General features: G+C 47.7%; 1 protein-coding gene across 2 annotated transcripts; it reads left to right on the top strand.

Moving 5' to 3' along the window:
- The first annotated feature begins 291 nt into the window (after nucleotides 1–291).
- rnf2 (ring finger protein 2) lies at nucleotides 292–17,496 on the top strand. 2 transcript variants are annotated; one of them, XM_004078662.4, is made up of 9 exons: nucleotides 292–396; nucleotides 2,500–2,587; nucleotides 3,098–3,258; nucleotides 4,385–4,467; nucleotides 14,940–15,072; nucleotides 15,141–15,240; nucleotides 15,708–15,880; nucleotides 15,974–16,163; nucleotides 16,262–17,496. In XM_004078662.4, the coding sequence occupies exons 1-9, from the start codon at nucleotides 314–316 to the stop codon at nucleotides 16,361–16,363; spliced, it is 1,113 nt and encodes a 370-aa protein (XP_004078710.2). In that variant the 5' UTR covers nucleotides 292–313; the 3' UTR covers nucleotides 16,364–17,496. The 2 variants fall into 2 exon arrangements, with proteins under 2 accessions (XP_004078710.2, XP_011484443.1); XM_011486141.3 differs by lacking the exon at nucleotides 292–396 and adding an exon at nucleotides 494–614.
- The last annotated feature ends 851 nt before the right edge of the window (nucleotides 17,497–18,347 follow it).

The raw sequence follows: 18,347 nt of genomic DNA, 5'->3' as shown, positions 1-18,347 counted from the left end.
TCTCGTAAAAATCCAATGGACACCAGCAGCTTTCATGTTATTGCTCGCATACTTCTACACTTTGCTGTCAATGGGAATTGCCTCACAATCATTGTTTTTTTCAAAAGAAATCTTTCCAAGGACTTTGCTATTTTGTTAATAAGTTTTTATTTTCATGTAAACAAGTAATTCTTCTTGTTTGTACTTTTTTGTGCACACATTATATTATTTAGTGCTCAAGATATAGTAATTGCGTTTTCAACACAATTCATGCTCAGTAGTCTTCTGGATGAGGTTTCTAAAGACTAGTCAAAAATGTCCTACATTTCCCAGAATGCACCACTTTGCAGGGTTCCAGCCATATTGCTTCACCTTAGCGCGTCGGCTCGGGTTGGCCCGCCGTTCACAGCTAAACACGTAAGTAAAACAACAGCATATTGTCGTATGTTTACATGGGGTGAGTTGCAGACAGAGTCCGGTTACTTCGCGCGCGCCTTTTGCGGAGCTTGGGCATTCCGGTCCCGACAAACAAGGACCTTCCGCTGGAGGCGGCGCTCTCTGTTCACGTAACGTAAGGGGCTGTTGTTGTGTTCCAGCCTTGAAGACGTCCACGAACCCTACGCGACATTAACGACGTGAGCTGCTATTGTAGACATTTGTGACACTGAAGAAAACAGCCTAGCCTTGATGTCGGCTTTGTGCCCGGCGGAAGGGGACTGTTTGTTGTGCACGCGCTCAGCTGAGTAGCTACAGTGATGCTAACTCTGTTAGCTTTAGCCACATTCGGTATCGGTTCCGTTGGGGTGCGTGTTCCGCGGCTGGTGGGGCTGCGGGGAGGGAGGGGGGGGGGGGGGGATTTGCTGCTGAAAACATCCGGGACTCCGGTCCCTGCGTCCCCTTTTGGACTCAAAGATGCCGGCCTTAATCAGAACGACCCACGAAAGACCGCGAAGCAACTACTACAGATCTGCCGCTTTTTCACGACAAACCAAACATGACCGAATACATTATTACCGAATGACTCCACACTTAAAGTGAGCGGGGGCTTCTGTTCTTGGCGATCTGAGGGTCCCAATGACCTCGTGTCAACCGTTAAAAGGGAAGTGGGCTACAGCAGGACATTCATTCAGAAAAAAAAAGGCTGACATAGGAGCGATGTTTGCGTGTCTGGTCATGAAACGATTTAAAACCCGCGTGCGATAACGGTGGTGCTTTATTTTGAAAAGGTTTTCTGATCGCGCGCTGTCCTCCAGAAGGAGCTAGTGTCCTGCTTTCAAACACAACGTGTTCCTAAAGGTCACGTGCGTCTCTGGTTTGGGGCAGAGCTCGGTTCTGGCTGCAATGTTTTCCCTGAGGGGTGATCTACGGTGGCCCTGAAGTACAAATCACTCCACACAAAAACATCACAGATCACAACCAACAAAGCAAAAAAACATCACAGATCACAACTAACAAAGCTAAACAAAGAATTAAAAAAGCAAGATTTTTCCCATTAAAAAAACAATTTGTAATACTAAAGTAATTTCCAAAAATCCAAAGGAAATGTTAAAATTGGATTTTGATGTTTGTCCATCCTTTCAGCTGAAAGTTATCTAGCATGAATACTGGATCTGCGCCATATGTACTGACCAAGGTGAAAAACCAAAACTCAGATGTCATAGATTGGTCTGTGTTGTGTGATTGACAGATTCTTTTTGGGGCTTCATTTAACATCACAAATCTTACTCCCTAAATTGGTAGAACTAACAAAACAACCAGATCTGTCTACAGGAGTGAGCTCATGAAACCCTAAATACAAATCAATATTTTATGATGAACCTCACAGGTTTGTTTCAAACAAAGCTCCTGTTTTGTCAAAAGAACCGACAATGTAATGATGACAAAAAATATTCTTTTTGTGGTTTTATGTTTTTGCTAGGTCCTTTTATAAGTTTCACGGTTGAGCCCAAAGAGTGAAAGAAATCCTGTTAGACCTGTATACCCGGCTCCTGAAACAGCTGTGGTTGCAGCGTCGGCTTTACTCTGACTGTGACGGTGGGAGTTTGGCCTTTTTTGTGTAAAATGAGCAACCTTCATCTGACTTTAGCTTCGAGAAAACAACGAGTCGGTTTTATTTTCCTCTCACTTTGATTAAGAAATGTTTTTACCAGCAAACCAGAGTGACTTTCTTTATCTGTGGCAGTCGTGGTGCAGAGTTCGAGCGGTTAACCTCTGGTCAGAAGGGTGCAGGTTCAGAGTCTCTCTAGAGTGTCCTCAGGCTATCCGCTGATCCCCTCATTGGTCCTGGTGGTTACAGGTTGGCGTTCAGCAGCGGCACCGCCATCAGTGTGTGAATGGGACGGGGACTGTAGAGCACTATAAACGTTTACGCCGTTGGCCTTTGAGGTCATTTGTGTCACTAACCGCCTACTGTTTCAGAAGTAAGACCACATGATGAAGCTGGAGCTTCAGCTTCTTCTTCTGTGACGTAGAAACCATCAGCAGTGTGATGATGGGTGGTTTCTGTTTTCTGTGTTGCAGCATGACCCAAACCGTTCAGACCAATGGGGTTCAGCCCCTCAGTAAGACCTGGGAGCTGAGTCTGTATGAACTGCAGAGAACTCCACAGGTACGTCACCTGGCCTCCTCGTAGCCTGCATTGCTTTCTGGTGGCAGACACTCCATTACAGAGTCCAGTTCAGCTGGAGGCGTCTCGTCTTCTGTCCATCGGCGCTTTGGTTCAGGACAAACACAGGATCCCATCTGTTTGACCCGTTGGTCCCTTTATAGGACAAATGGACCTTTTTCAAAGATCTGGACTGTATTGATCTGTTGGTTCTTCTGCTCTCTGAGACAGACTCACTTTATTCAACTGTTTTATTTGAGTTGTATTACATTTAGAGAAAAACTGTAAAAACGTGATGATTTTTTTTTTTGCCAAAGAAATGCTCAGACTTTTTTTTTCTTTAAAACTGTCAAACTTTATAACACAAAATGTGATTTTCAGAAAAAATGGTGTTTTTACTTTATTTCCAACTCTAGTCGTGTGTTCTTGGACTTTTTAGCTTCATAGTTGTTTTTACATTTGCCTCTAGAGACGGTAGTGTTTATGTATAACATGTGGTTGTCTCTGTCTCAGGAGGCCATAACAGACGGACTGGAGATTGCAGTGTCGCCTCGATCCTTGCACAGTGAACTTATGTGTCCCATCTGCCTGGACATGCTGAAGAACACAATGACGACCAAAGAATGTCTGCACCGTTTCTGTGCTGACTGCATCATCACAGCATTGAGATCTGGGTTGGTTTCCCTGCTCAACTGGACCTTTATCCTTCTGAAGCTTTGTAATGCGAGGCAGAAGCCCCTGTGGTGGTCTCAGGGACCACCAATAGTCTCAGGGACCACCACTGGGACCAAGCTCTGGTCCTCTAGAGCCACAACCCTGAATGTTTTCCAGCTCTCCCTCCCCTCCTTGCTGCTGAGTCAGGTGGTTCCACACCCTAATTGGCTGAAAACACCTGAGTGAGGTAGTCAGCATCAAGCAGTCCAGAGAGACGGGGTTAGGACAGACGAGGGAGAGACGGTCAGGACAGACGAGTGGTTCCAACCAGCAGCAGAGTTTTAGTTTGAGCAAAAACGTCAAAATCATGATAGATTAGTTGAAGTCAAAAGAGTACTTTGGGTTTTTAAAACTGGATTATTATTTATTTATTTGTTGTTGTTATTTTGGAGGGGGGTGTAAATAGTCTAGTTAAATTACAAATAAGTTTACATTTTTGTAAGATTATGAGGTTTTTATTGCTGAGGCTTCACAAACATGGAGGGTGGAACATGTGATTTATTTCCTCTCAAACTAGCTTTAGATCCATTAGATCCATTCGATCTTTAGATCCATTTGATCTTTAGATCTCTTGTGCGTTTTTCTGATTTGAACTTAAATCCATCTTAAACTTAAGACGTTTGCTGAAGCTCAGGACGGTTTCCCTCTGCTTCATGCTAGGATTGAAGCAACAACAGACTGAAAGTGGGAAACATCCAGAGTTCAGAGCAGCGTCCTGAGATCTTTTCTCCAGTCAGACTTTTCTCTTGTGTTGGGGTCTGCAGGTAGAATGTTTTCAGCGTTAGTCAAACCTCTGAGGGCGGGGCCATGGCTCTGGACCCTAGGAGTAACGCTGAAAACAATGATTAGTTCAGTTCTACTTGATGTTAGACCATCAAAAACTCTAGCAGGTCTCCAAACTGCTTTTGATGCGTTCAGATGATTTTGAACTTCCATCCAAACTGAACGTTGACATTCAGACGTGCAGGGATGAACTCTGGCTGCTCAGCAAACGCGGCATGGCGCTGACCCCGCCGTAAACATCATTACTAGAGATACAGAGGATAGATGGAGCTCTGCACTGACTGGACGTATTCTCCTGTGCAGGAACAAAGAGTGTCCTACCTGTCGTAAGAAGCTGGTGTCAAAGAGGTCGCTGCGTCCAGACCCCAACTTCGATGCTCTGATCAGTAAGTACAAAGATGTGCTCTGACCAGCGGCCAATGAAACGCCACAATCCTGACCTGTTCCTCACCTTTCTGCTGGTGAAAGTGTGTTTGGAGCAGAAAACACACCTGAGCGCTGATGAGCCTCTGTAACAGGAGCATAAATCAGATCTTGTTCTTGATATTTGTCTCCATTGTTCCGGTTCTTGATGTTCGTCTGCGTTGTTCCGGTTCTCGAAGTTCGTATGCGTTGTTCCGGTTCTCGAAGTTCGTCTGCATTGTTCCGGTTCTTGATGTTCGTCTGCGTTGTTCCGGTTCTTGATGTTCGTCTGCGTTGTTCCGGTTCTTGATGTTCGTCTGCGTTGTTCCGGTTCTCGATGTTTGTCTGCGTTGTTCCGGTTCTCGATGTTCGTCTGCGTTGTTCCGGTTATCGAAGTTCGTCTGCATTGTTCCGGTTCTCGATGTTCGTCTGCATTGTTCCGGTTCTCGATGTTCGTCTGCGTTGTTACGGTTCTCGAAGTTCGTATGCGTTGTTCCGGTTCTCGATGTTCGTCTGCATTGTTCCAGTTCTCGATGTTCGTCTGCATTGTTCCGGTTCTCGATGTTCGTCTGCGTTGTTCCGGTTCTCGATGTTCGTATGCGTTGTTCCGGTTCTCGATGTTCGTCTGCATTGTTCAAGTTCTCGATGTTCGTCTGCATTGTTCCGGTTCTCGATGTTCGTCTGCATTGTTCCGGTTCTCAAAGTTCTTCTGCGTTGTTACGGTTCTCGATGTTCGTCTGCATTGTTCCAGTTCTCGATGTTCGTCTGCATTGTTCCGGTTCTCGATGTTCGTCTGCATTGTTCCGGTTATCGATGTTCGACTGCGTTGTTCCGGTTATCGATGTTCGTCTGCATTGTTCCGGTTCTCGATGTTCGTCTGCTTTGTTCCGGTTCTCGATGTTCGTCTGCTTTCTTCCGGTTCTCGATGTTCGTCTGCATTGTTCCAGTTCTCGATGTTCGTCTGAGTTGTTCCGGTTCTCGATATTCGTCTGCTTTTTTCCGGTTCTTGAAATTCGTCTGCGTTGTTCCGGTTCTCGAAGTTCGTCTGCGTTGTTCAGGTTCGCGATGTTCGTCTGAGTTGTTCCGGTTCGCGATGTTCGTCTGCATTGTTACGGTTCTCGATGTTCGTCTGCATTGTTACGGTTCTTGATGTACGTCTGCATTGTTCCAGTTCTCGATGTTCGTCTGCGTTGTTCCGGTTCTTGATGTTCGTCTGCTTTGTTCCGGTTCTTGATATTCGTCTGCGTTGTTACGGTTCTTGATGTACGTCTGCATTGTTACGGTTCTCGAAGTTCGTCTGCATTGTTACGGTTCTTGATGTTCGTCTGCATTGTTACGGTTCTCGAAGTTCGTCTGGATTGTTACAGTTCTCGAAGTTTGTCTGCATTGTTCCAGTTCTCGATGTTCGTCTGCGTTGTTCTGGTTCTCGACGTTCGTCTGCGTTGTTACGGTTCTCGATGTTAGTCTGCATTGTTCCGGTTCTTGATGTTCGTCTGCATTGTTACGGTTCTCGATGTTCGTCTGCATTGTTACGGTTCTCGAAGTTCGTCTGCATTGTTACGGTTCTTGATGTTCGTCTGCGTTGTTCCGGTTCTTGATGTTCGTCTGCATTGTTCCGGTTCTTTGTTTGTTTGTTTTTTTTTTTTTTTTTTTTTTTTTTTTTTTTTTTTTTTTTTTTTTTTCTCTTTTCTTCTTCTTTTTCTTTCTTCTTTTTTCTTTTTTTTTTTTTCTTTTTTAACTTGTCCTGTCCAACAGCTAGGCAGACAGATGAGAGCTGAGGGCCTCTTGGGTTGGACATATTTTACTTTAACAAGAGGGGTTATTAATCTTCAGACAAACCAAAGGTATGTCTGAATAAACCCCTTTTGTAATTGAGGCCAAACTTTATTAATTTCAAACATGTCTGAAAATCTTTGGTGTTGGACCGGACGGAAAAGGAAAGAGGGGAAGAAGAGAGAGGGACGTTATAGAGAGGGGGGGTAGGGGGTGATAATAGGAGCGGAAGGGGGATAAGACCATGAAGCAGCATAAAGCAGCAAGTTTAGTGGTTGTTAATCATTATGGTAAGGTTCAAATGAAAAAAAAAAAAAACTAAAAAGGGCGGAGCCTGTCCACACACACACTCAAATGTTATAAACACACCTGTTAGTTGCAAAAATGTCCACCTGTCGACATGTACACAAAACAGATAGTGTTCACACGCATACTTATGCCTTAAAACCAACTAGTGTGAAATATTTCAGTCATTCAGTGTCAGGGTCCGCTCGGCAGAGATTGAGCCACAGGACAAAAAGATCTTCAAATCAGGGGTTTTTATTTTACCCAACACAACACGACAGGGGCTCAAATTAAAATGGGGTCAACTTAACAAAAATGTAACTGAGCGAATCAATAACAAAAGCTCAAACCAACTGAACTCAAACTGACCCCCTTACAGGAAACATTAGGGAGATTTTATACTGGCTGATCAGACCAATGACACAATAGGGAGGGGAGCACAAATACAAAACATTCAAAACCTAAATATTAATTAAAGTAGTAAATTACTAGTAATTTAACGCTTCAACAGAAACTGAACTTGTACCTCAAAGCAAGCTTAACATATTCCAAAAAATACAAACAATAGTCCAACATAAGAATACACTTCGTCTTTCCCCTCCATCTTCTCCAAATGGAAGTTGTCCATGCTCCTCCCTTTCCAAGTCATCAGGAACTTCTTCAGCTCCTCCCACTGCCACATCATCAGGAAGTTTCCTGCTCCAGCCTCTGCCCCAGCATCAGGCCTCAAACAGAACTCAAAGAATAGAATTACTCAAAACAATACAAAATTAACTAAATGTGTGCACAAGTCATTAAGTCAATTTTGTTATGAAATGTGTGAAATAAAATGAAATGGTTTATTCAAGAGAAAAATATAACAAATGAACTTAACTTAGCTGTGGGGCAGTGGGTTCTGCCCTCACACACCCTCCCCCTCAAGACTCTCGCTGGGACAGCGAGAGAGGAAGTCCGCAGTGGAATTGTTCCTTCCTGGGATGTGGTGGATGGTGAAGTAGTATGGTTGGATGGCTAGGTACCATCTGGTAATTCTCCCATTTGTGTCCTTCATCCTTGCCAGCCACTGTAGGGCCTTGTGGTCGGTTTCCAGTGTAAACTCCCGTCCAAGAAGGTAGTACTTGAAGGAGTCTAGGGCCCACTTTATTCCCAGCGCTTCTTTCTCCACGGTTGAATAATGAACCTCTCGTGGAAACAGTTTCCGACTGATGAAGGCCACAGGATGTCTGTCGTCTGGAGGGCCTTGTAGAAGCACTGCCCCCAAACCTCTATCAGAAGCATCTGTCTGTAGAATAAATGGCTTTTGAAAGTTTGGACTGTACAGGACAGGGTTCTTACTTAATGCCCGCTTGATGTCCTCAAAAGCTGCTTCTGCCTCTTTGGTCCATTGGAGGTTATTAGGACTCCTGGCTCCAGTTAGGTCCGTGAGTAATGCTGCCCTGGCCGAAAAATGAGGGATGAACCGGTGATAAAACCCAGCCATGCCCAAAAAAGATCTCAATTGCTTCTTAGTGACAGGCAATGGACAGGACTGAATAGCTGAAACTTTGTCAGTTTGCGGTTTTATCATTCCATTGCCGATGATGTAGCCCAGATAGTCGGTTTCGGGTTTAGCAAAGACACATTTGGAAGGATTGACAGTTAGTCCCGCCCCCTGGAGACAATCCAGCACCCTCTCCAAATGTCCAAGGTGCTCATCCCAGGTATTACTGAAAATAACAATATCATCCAAATAGGCTGCAGCAAACTCTGAAACTCCACATAGTACCTGATTCATGAGGCGCTGAAAGGTGGCTGGAGCTCCATGAAGTCCAAAGGGTAGAACAGTAAATTGAAACAACCCCCATGGGGTTCGGAAGGCAGTCAGCTCTCTGGAGTGACGAGTCAGTGGGACCTGCCAATAGCCCTTGCATAAATCTATGGTGGTCAGGTATTTGGCACATCCCAGTCGCTCTATCAGATCATCAATACGAGGAGTTGGATAAGAGTCAAACTTGGAGACTGAATTCAGGTACCTAAAGTCTATGCAGAACCTAATGCTCCCATCTTTCTTCGGGACCAATACTACAGGGCTGCACCACTCACTCTTAGATGGCTCAATCACACCCAGAGAGAGCATCAGATCCACCTCCTCCTTCAGGTTGGTCAAAAGGCGTTCAGGCAACCTGTAGCTCCTGCGTTTCACGACAGCTCCGTCTTTTAAGATGATGTCATGCTGAATGATGTCAGTTCGCCCAGGGTTCTCCTGGAATACTGGTGTACTGCACAAGGCTCTCACCTGAAGTTGCTGCTCTTTAGAGAGATGATCCAGATCCTGATTTGGTGAGAGAGTTGAGGAAAGATACTGCTCATCCACCTCATCCTCTTCCGGGATCCTTCTGATAAGCAGAACTTGTTGTTCCTTTTCAGCCCTTTCCACCCACTCTTTCAGGAGATTAACATGAAGTAGCCGGGTGGAGCGTGATTGTCCAGGTGTTGAGACACGATAGGTGGTCTGCCCAATTCTCTGCAAAACCTCAAAGGGGCCTTGCCATTTTGCGAGCAACTTGCTATCGCTGCTGGGAAGAAGAACAAGCACCTTCTGGCCAGGACTGAATGACCGCTGACGAGCTGATCGATCATACCAGACCTTCTGCTGTTTTTGAGCCTCTGCCATGTGTGTTTGGGCCAGCTCACTCATTTTTTCCAGCCGTTCCCGCATCTGAACAACAAAAGAAACAACATTAACAGTCTCTGAATGAGGCCGATCCCCTTCCCACATGTCTTTGAGCAGAGAGAGAGGGCCTCTCACTTCGTGTCCGTATAACAGTTCGAATGGAGAAAAACCAGTGGAGGCTTGTGGTACTTCTCTGTACGCAAATAACAGGTATGGCAACCACTTATCCCAATCTGTTCCAGACTCATTGACAAATTTCCTTAGCATTTGCTTAATGGTTTGATTGAAGCGCTCTGTAAGGCCATCTGTTTGAGGATGGTACGCAGTGGTTCTTAAGCTTTTGATGCCCAACAGTTGGTATACTTGTGACAGCAACGTGGACAAAAAATTGGTACCCCCGGTCAGTTAAGATCTCCAGAGGCAACCCAACTCTGGAAAAAAATTGCACCAGGCAATAGGCAACTTCTCTAGCCTTTATGGTCTTTAAAGGGAACACCTCCGGGTATTTGGTGGCATAATCAGTTATCACCAACATGTACCTATTGCCCGATTTGCTTCTTTCTAATGGTCCAACAATGTCCATTCCTATCCTCTCAAACGGGGTGCTAATCACTGGTAATGGTTGTAGAGGAGCTCTGGAGGGGACTCTGGTAGAAGTTAGTTGGCACTGAGGGCAAGTTTTACAAAAAACTGCAACATCCTTACTCAAGCCAGGCCAGTAGAAATGTTTCCTAATGCGGTTCATGGTTCTGTGCTTCCCCAAGTGGCCAGCCCAGGGAACTGAATGTCCTAAAGTCAGCACAATTTCTCTGACAGCCTCAGGAACCACTAGTTTAAATGCTGACCCCTGCTGGCGATAGAGAATGCCTTTCCTCAGAACAAAGTTTTCTCCACCATGATTTTGCATAGTCTCAGTGTTTTTCTCCTCCGTCCTCTGGAAAAGATGTTTTAGGGTTGGGTCACTGCATTGCATTTCAACAATGTTGTCTGGGATTCTGAAATTTAACGGCAATTCTGGCTCAGGGTCATCAGAGAATTTAACAGCAGTGTGTTGGAACTTCTCCTTCCTCCTTTGCTTACGGGACTTACGAGACTTCCCGGGTGTAGCCTCCAAGTCTGCATCAAAGAAAGGTAGAGCACTAAGTGTTGGAAGTGGTTCCACATGCTTAGCTCTCGCCCTTGTCACTGCAACATAACATGAATGGTCAGTGTCCAGCAAATCAAATAGTACAGGGAGGTCTAAACCCAACACAACAGGAAAAGGCAGTTTATCAACAACTCCAACATTTAATAGATACGTTTGATCTGCAATTTTGATGTAGACATCTGCTGTGGGATAGGATTTCTTATCTCCATGTACACAACAAACTGGGATTGTTTTTGTAGTGATCAGATGAGGTGAGATGAATTGCTGATGCACCAGAGTCTGGTCGCTGCCAGTATCAATGAGAGCAGTCATTAGTTCTCCATTTACTTCTACAGGTGTCAACTTCACTCCCACCGGAGGCCCATCAGGTGCTTCAAAGCGTGGAGCCACACACATTTGAGTGAGCTTTGTCTTTTTAGGACACATGGGTTTGGTGTGTCCTTCTACTCCACATAGATAGCAAATTGGTACTCTGGCTGGTTGGCCTCCCCTTACCGACTGCACACCCACATTACTGGCTGCTCGTTGCCGATACTGAGGAGCTGGGTTGTTGCCATCTTTCTCCTTCCAGGCAGTATAACTCCATGGTTGTCCCCTGTGGCGGGCAGCAACAAACACCTCTGCCATCTTAGAAGCTTCTGCTGCTGACTCTGGCTTATGTTCTCGTATCCACACCTGCAGCTCAGGAGAAAGCATCCTCAAGTATTGCTCCAAAATGATCAGTTCACCAATTTCATTAGCAGTTTTACCCATTGGCTGGATCCACTTCAGGTAGAGCTCTTTGAGCCTGGCATAAAGCTCTCTTGGGCTTTCATCAGCATGTATCTCCAGAGAACGAAATCTTTGTCTGTAGTTCTCTGGGTTGATGTTAAACTTTGACAAAATTGCAGCTTTAACATTATCATAATCCAGGGCCTCATCAATATCCATTTGTACATATGCAGCTCTAGCCTTGCCCGTGAGTAAAGGGATGAGATGGAAAACCCATTCTCTTTTTTTCCACTGACAAGCTAGCGCAATCCGTTCAAATGTGATTAGATAATGTTCCACATCATCATTGTCTGTGAATTTTTCTAGTCGAGGCTCATACAGACGGAACTGACCTGATGGTTGGCATGTTGGATCCTCAGCCACATTACTGGGGTTTACATGAGGAATGTCAGCCGTCTTTAGAGGTCCCCGGTTGGAAAGTTCAGGCTCTGGTAAAACCAGTTCAGGTGTTGAGGTGGTACGTGCCTGAACTTCCAATTGCAGTAGTTGAAACTGATGCTGGAGTGCTCTGAATCGTTTTTCTTGTCGAGCACTTTCTTCCATTTGCCTGGCATCTCTGGCTTCCTGCTGACTCATGTGAGACCGAAAAATAGAGACCAGGTCTGCAACACTTGGCTCGTTACCTGTGCCCTCAGAGCTGTCCACTCCTCCAGAAGCTCCATTTTCCTCCTGATCCTCATCTGGCTGCTCCTGTGTCATTTTAGGGGGTAATGGGCCATCCTTGGCTCCTCTCATGTTGCGTCCACTTTTCTGCATAACTCAAAATCCAAGAGGATGAAGGATTAGAAAAAGGGGAAAGTACAAAAAATTATTGAAGAAAAAAAAAAACCTGGGCTCATGGTGGGGTTATCCCACTTCTGACACCAGTTGTCAGGGTCCGCTCGGCAGAGATTGAGCCACAGGACAAAAAGATCTTCAAATCAGGGGTTTTTATTTTACCCAACACAACACGACAGGGGCTCAAATTAAAATGGGGTCAACTTAACAAAAATGTAACTGAGCGAATCAATAACAAAAGCTCAAACCAACTGAACTCAAACTGACCCCCTTACAGGAAACATTAGGGAGATTTTATACTGGCTGATCAGACCAATGACACAATAGGGAGGGGAGCACAAATACAAAACATTCAAAACCTAAATATTAATTAAAGTAGTAAATTACTAGTAATTTAACGCTTCAACAGAAACTGAACTTGTACCTCAAAGCAAGCTTAACATATTCCAAAAAATACAAACAATAGTCCAACATAAGAATACACTTCGTCTTTCCCCTCCATCTTCTCCAAATGGAAGTTGTCCATGCTCCTCCCTTTCCAAGTCATCAGGAACTTCTTCAGCTCCTCCCACTGCCACATCATCAGGAAGTTTCCTGCTCCAGCCTCTGCCCCAGCATCAGGCCTCAAACAGAACTCAAAGAATAGAATTACTCAAAACAATACAAAATTAACTAAATGTGTGCACAAGTCATTAAGTCAATTTTGTTATGAAATGTGTGAAATAAAATGAAATGGTTTATTCAAGAGAAAAATATAACAAATGAACTTAACTTAGCTGTGGGGCAGTGGGTTCTGCCCTCACATTCAGTCTGTTGAGCTAACACCTGTGCTCAGGTGAGTGTTTATGTTCTTCTAAAATGGATGGTGGAACGTGAAAAGAAGGAGGGAGAGTGCCCAGCCATCCCCACCCCAAGACCCCCACCGCACCAGCAGCGGCAGCCGGAATCCCCCCAACGCCACACGGGAACCGGCAGGGAACAACCGCCGCCCGGGCGACCAAGCCCGCCACCCAGGCCAGGGCCAGCAGGGCCGCCGCAAGGCCCCCAGAGCCAGAGAGCAGGGAGGCACGGAGGGAAAGAGGGCGCCGCCCCAGCCCAACCAGGAGAGCAGCCCCCCCGCCGCGCCGGGAGAACCCAACGCAGGGCCCCACCGGAGAAGGACGCCCACAGCCCCAGACGAGCACCCCACCACCACCCAGGAGTTCCGGGCATCCCCCCGCCCCAACCCCAGGTACGAGCCAGGACCCCCCAAGGGAGACCCACTCCGCACTCCAGGCAGCCATTCGCCCGGCCCACGGTTGGTCCAGGGAGGAGCGAGGCAGGGGCCCGCCGCCCCCGCCCAGAAGGGGGGAACCCCGGGGAAAAAAGAGGGCCCACAAGGGGTGTTGTAAATATGGCCCGACCAGGCTCGGCCACAGTTGGAAATTTGGCGGGGCCCAGCACTCAGGAGCAAGGACCAGAACCCACCCCCCAGGGACACGAACACCCCCGGCTCAGATGTAATGTGAACCCCCCCACCGCGCGGAGAGAGCACCGCCGGGCCCAGGAAGCCGGCACCCCGGGGACACAGCCGCCGTTGCAAAGGGGCCCGTACCCCCCACCAGGGAAGAGGCAGGGGACAGATGGTCCTAGGTCCCACCTTCCTTGCAAAATGTGTGTGCGTGTATGTGTGTTTGAGAGAGTGTGTGTGTGCATGTGTGTGTGTTTATGTTGGGATGTATATATTGAGGGGGGAGGGGTGTGTGTACTAAGGGGGGTGCGGTTAAAATTGGCGGGTAGGGCACTAAGGGGACGTCTCCTGATTACTCACAGTGACGTCCCCTCACCCTCCCCACCAAGGGGCCCTAAATGTCTAAGGTGCGGTTAAAATTGGCGGGTAGGGTGCTAGGAGGACATCCGCTGCTTGCTGGCAGTGATGTCCAAGCACCCCCCCTACCAAGGGCCCTACATGTCTAAGGTGCAAATAAAACCGAAAGAGGGGGGGCCCACTCCATACGGCAACCACAGGAGGGGGGTCACTGCCTAGTAAACCCCCCCCCCAAGGCTCATCGCAGGCTAAGCCCCCCACCCCCTCACCCTATTATGAGGTTATATGAGGAAGGGGGTAAGTTGGGGACAGATGATAGACTGTCCCCCGGTGGTCAAACAGCCGTCCCCCGCCCCCCCCCCCCAGCAAGGGGGCCAGGCCCACCCAGCCCCGGGGCCCCACCCCCGGAGGCGCAGACACCCCAGGCCCATTCTCGATGTTCGTCTGCATTGTTCCGGTTCTCGATGTTCGTCTGCGTTGTTCCGGTTATCGATGTTCGTCTGCATTGTTCCGGTTCTCGATGTTCGTCTGCATTGTTCCAGTTCTTGATGTTCGTCTGAGTTGTTCCGGTTCTTAATGTTCGTCTGCTTTGTTCCGGTTCTTGATGTTCGTCTGCGTTGTTACGGTTCTTGATGTTCGTCTGCTTTGTTCCGGTTCTTGATGTTCGTCTGCGTTGTTCAGGTTCTCGATGTTCGTCTGAGTTGTTCCGGTTCTTGATGTCCGTCTGCATTGTTCCGGTTCTCGAAGTTCGTCTGCTTTGTTCCGGTTCTCGAAGTTCGTCTGCATTGTTCCGGTTCTCGATGTTCGTCTGCATTGTTCCGGTTCTTGATGTTCGTCTGCATTGTTACGGTTCTCGAAGTTGGTCTGCATTGTTCCGGTTGTCGATGTTCGCCTGCATTGTTACGGTTCTCGAAGTTCGTCTGCATTGTTACGATTCTTGATGTTCGTCTGCATTGTTCCGGTTCTTGGTGTTCGTCTGCATTGTTCCGGTTCTTGATGTTTTCAGCGGGTCAGCCATGTTGAAGGATGGACGTCTTTGTTACGCCTGTCACTCGTGGGTCCGTCTCTCGTTACCGTCATCCCTGTTAGGAGCTGCACATCCAGATTCGTCCTACCAGTTTTCCTTCTGTGTTTCACGAAAGCCCAGACTGCTGGTTCTGAACCAGTCTGGACTCCGGTGCTAAATGTCTGATGTAAAAGCTCCTCATAGGGAAGTCCTGAAACTAAGACCTCCACATTTCAGGTAAGATCTATCCCAGTCGAGACGAGTATGAAGCCCACCAGGAGAGGGTTTTGGCGCGCATCAGTAAACACAACAACCAGCAGGCCCTGTCCCACAGCATAGAGGAGGGGCTTAAGATCCAAGCCATGACCAGGTGAGGCCGCTCTCCAGGTAAAGCGTCTTCTCACCGAAAAGCCTCCGTCAATGTCCTGTCATGCTTAGGCTGCAGCGCGGGAAGAGGCACACGGTGGAAAACGGCAGCGGCGCTGAGGACAACGGAGACTCCTCCCACTGTAGTAACGCCTCAGTCCATAGCAACCAGGTATGTTTACCTGCAGGGAAGCTGGCCGTAAACCACCACACAGGAGTGTCAACAGAAAGCTGCTCGGATGAGTTTAAATTCTGTTCTTTAGACAGATCTACAGAAATAGTCATGTCAGAGTCCAGAAAACTGTAGAAAGAGCGATTTATGTCGTGGAGAAAACCTTCAATGGTTCAGGAACAGACTCCAAAAAGAGACTGGAACCATTTTCACATGTGAAAAGTGAGGGAACAGAAGACGTTAAGAATCCAGACGTTTAACACGGAAACATCTCTGGATGTCTGGGTTCTTGTCGTAGGACAGGCCTGGAAAGTTTTGTGTTTTAGTCATGACCTGTGAAATGTACACAAGTCGGCCTGCATGCGCCGTCAGGGCCGAGTCCAAAGGCCACACAGACGGCGAGTGGCTCTGAGGAGGCAGCGCCTGACCTCGGTGGCTGTTGACTTCTGTTGTCTGACCTTCTGCAGGAGGCGGGGCCCAGCATTAAACGCACCAAGATGAGCGATGACAGCGGGCTGGACATGGATAATACTGTTGAGAACGGAGGCGGGGACTCTGTGATGGACGGCGGCGCCAGTGAAATAGAGCTGGTGTTCCGGCCACATCCCACACTGATGGAGAAAGATGACAGCCACAGCAGGTGGGTCGGCTTCCTGCACCTTTGGGGCAGAAGAGCTGTAGCAGCCTTGACCTGAACTGGACCTCTGTGATTCCATGTGTGACGCCGAGACAGCGTGGAGTTTGTCCCTCGCTACATCAAGACGTCCGGGAACGCCACGGTGGACCACCTGTCCAAATACCTGGCTGTCCGTCTGGCTCTGGAGGAGCTGAGAAGAAACGCCGACGCCAGCCCCGTCAACATGGAGGCGGCCTCCGAGAAACAGTACACCATCTACATCCCCACTCCTGGAAACCAGTTCACGGTGAGTTTGCTCAGAGCCGGGCCTGTGCGGCCCAAACAGAACCGCAGCGGCATAGACGTTATGATGGCAGCCTTGTCTAAACCGGCGTTCTGTTCCAGGTTCTGAACGGTTCCTTCTCCTTGGAGCTGGTCAGTGAAAAGTACTGGAAGGTGAACAAACCCATGGAGCTGTACTTCGCCCCCACTAAAGAACACAAATAGAGGAGAGGAGGAGAGAAGTGCCCACATTGGGCGGCGTGGAGTCGGAGAGCGACCCGGAAACTCCTGCTCAAAGCTGACAGTAGTGAGTCTGACAGTGACGGCGGGTTTATGGAGCAAGAAGGACTTTTGTACAAAGCAGACAAACGTCGTTTTATAACTTTGTGATTTCCTCCCAGTAGAAAGTAGCAGATCAAGACAGCAGACCGGCCCAACCAGTGCCTGTCCTCATGTGGGGTCTGTGCTTGCGCTCACGGTGGTGCTTGCTTGCCGCACGCTCGCCGCTTCAGGACCGACCGCAGCACTGAGCGCTCGGTCCGTCATGAAGAACGGCTGTGGAAATGGCTAGAGGCTCCTGGTTGGAGCCGGCCTGTGAAGCTGGACCGAGTGGAGGTGGCGGGGGTCTCGGTCTGCTGTCCTGATCTGCTGTCCGTAGGAACAAACTTCTTGTATCTGTGGCTCATTCTTTTCTAAACGTCTTTTGTAGCAGTGAGGGGGCCGTGTTTTACTATGGGGGGTGGGGGGTGACCATTACAGTATTTCCACGGATCAAGTTTTATCACCAGTCTGGACTGTCCGGCAGATGAAGTGCTGGTCTGAACTCCTGATCCTCTGCTGGATCAGGTGATGGCGAGGCTGGACGGGTTGGACTCCGCCTCCACGTCTTTGGGTTCGTCAGATTTGTGGAAGTGTTCAGTCGGAGAGCCGCAGTGATGCTGTGGTCACTTCATCACAGGAAGTCTGTGTTCAGTCCAAACGCGCAGAAAAAAAGGACGACGACGTGACTCGTCAACGTTCCCGGCATTTACTGATTCAGAAAACTGTCTGAATTGTGTTCCAGTGTCCGCCGTCATGATGGGGTCGTGCAAATGTGCCACTTTTTCATTTTTAGTTTGATAGACAAAGCAATCAGTGGATCTAAGACCCGACCTGAGGGTCCAACGTCTCAGATCCGGTTTTCCGGTGGACCGGCGTTTGGTTTTACATCTGATCATGCCGACAGAAGCCAGGCTCACTGTGATGCTTCGAGAAGTGCTTCACTCCCATCATGTTTGATACTGTTGTCTTTGTGGAAACTGTAAATCGCCTTTTTCTGACAAATAAAACCTGATCTGTGTGGTTCAGTGTGACTGTGAGCCCCACCAGGCCTGGTTCTTCTAAAGCAGGGATCTCAAACTCGCGGCCCGCGAGCTATTTGCGGCCCCCAAGATGATATTTTGCGGCCTCCGCCGTAATATGAAAGTTTAATGTTAATGCGACCCGCCAGTCTGTATTAATGACACATTTTCAGTGTCGTGCGCGGAGCTGACGAACCAACCAATCACAGTGGACTATATGACTCTTGGGGGAATGACATTGATCGGGCTTGAAAGCAGGGGAATATTTAAAGCAGGACACCCGACAGCCCCTGTAGGTGTGTAAATATATATGTCACACACCTACATGCGTGACAGTTAAGGGAGCTCTAACATTAAAAAATGTGCGAGCAAAAACAAGATTTGGGGGGGGGGGAGGGGGAGGCGAAGCTGCGAGTACGATCTGTTTTATCTTTTATATTGATTTTAATGTTTTGTAATGTATGTAGCCTTTTTTTAATCAATTTGTATTTAAAATGATTTTAATTGATCACTTAACTACAAAAACCATCAGGACACATGTCCCACAATGCATTGTTATGTAGTCATTAGTGCAGCTTTTGGTCAGTGGAGTACTAAATTTCCAGCTGCGTTCGCTTAGGTTTGCACCTTGCTCCGCCCCCTTTCTCGTGATATTTTTGTGATGATTGACAGGTAATGTAGGAGCGAACACATACGTCTCACACCAGGTGATCTGAACAGCGTTTCGTCCACCTGGTTGATCTCAAACACGCTTATTGTGCATCTTGGCTGCACATATTTGGTGTCACCAACATACATTTCCATCCTTTTTTCTCTGAACTCAGGTATCAGTAACGATTGTTCTGATCTCCAGTGAACAGCGCCTGTTA

This window comes from Oryzias latipes, chromosome 17 (assembly GCF_002234675.1).
Source record: "Oryzias latipes chromosome 17, ASM223467v1".
Taxonomy (NCBI): Eukaryota; Metazoa; Chordata; class Actinopteri; order Beloniformes; family Adrianichthyidae; genus Oryzias; species Oryzias latipes.
The sequence above is the reverse complement of the archived record's forward strand: the minus strand, read 5'-3'. Positions and strand labels throughout refer to the sequence as shown.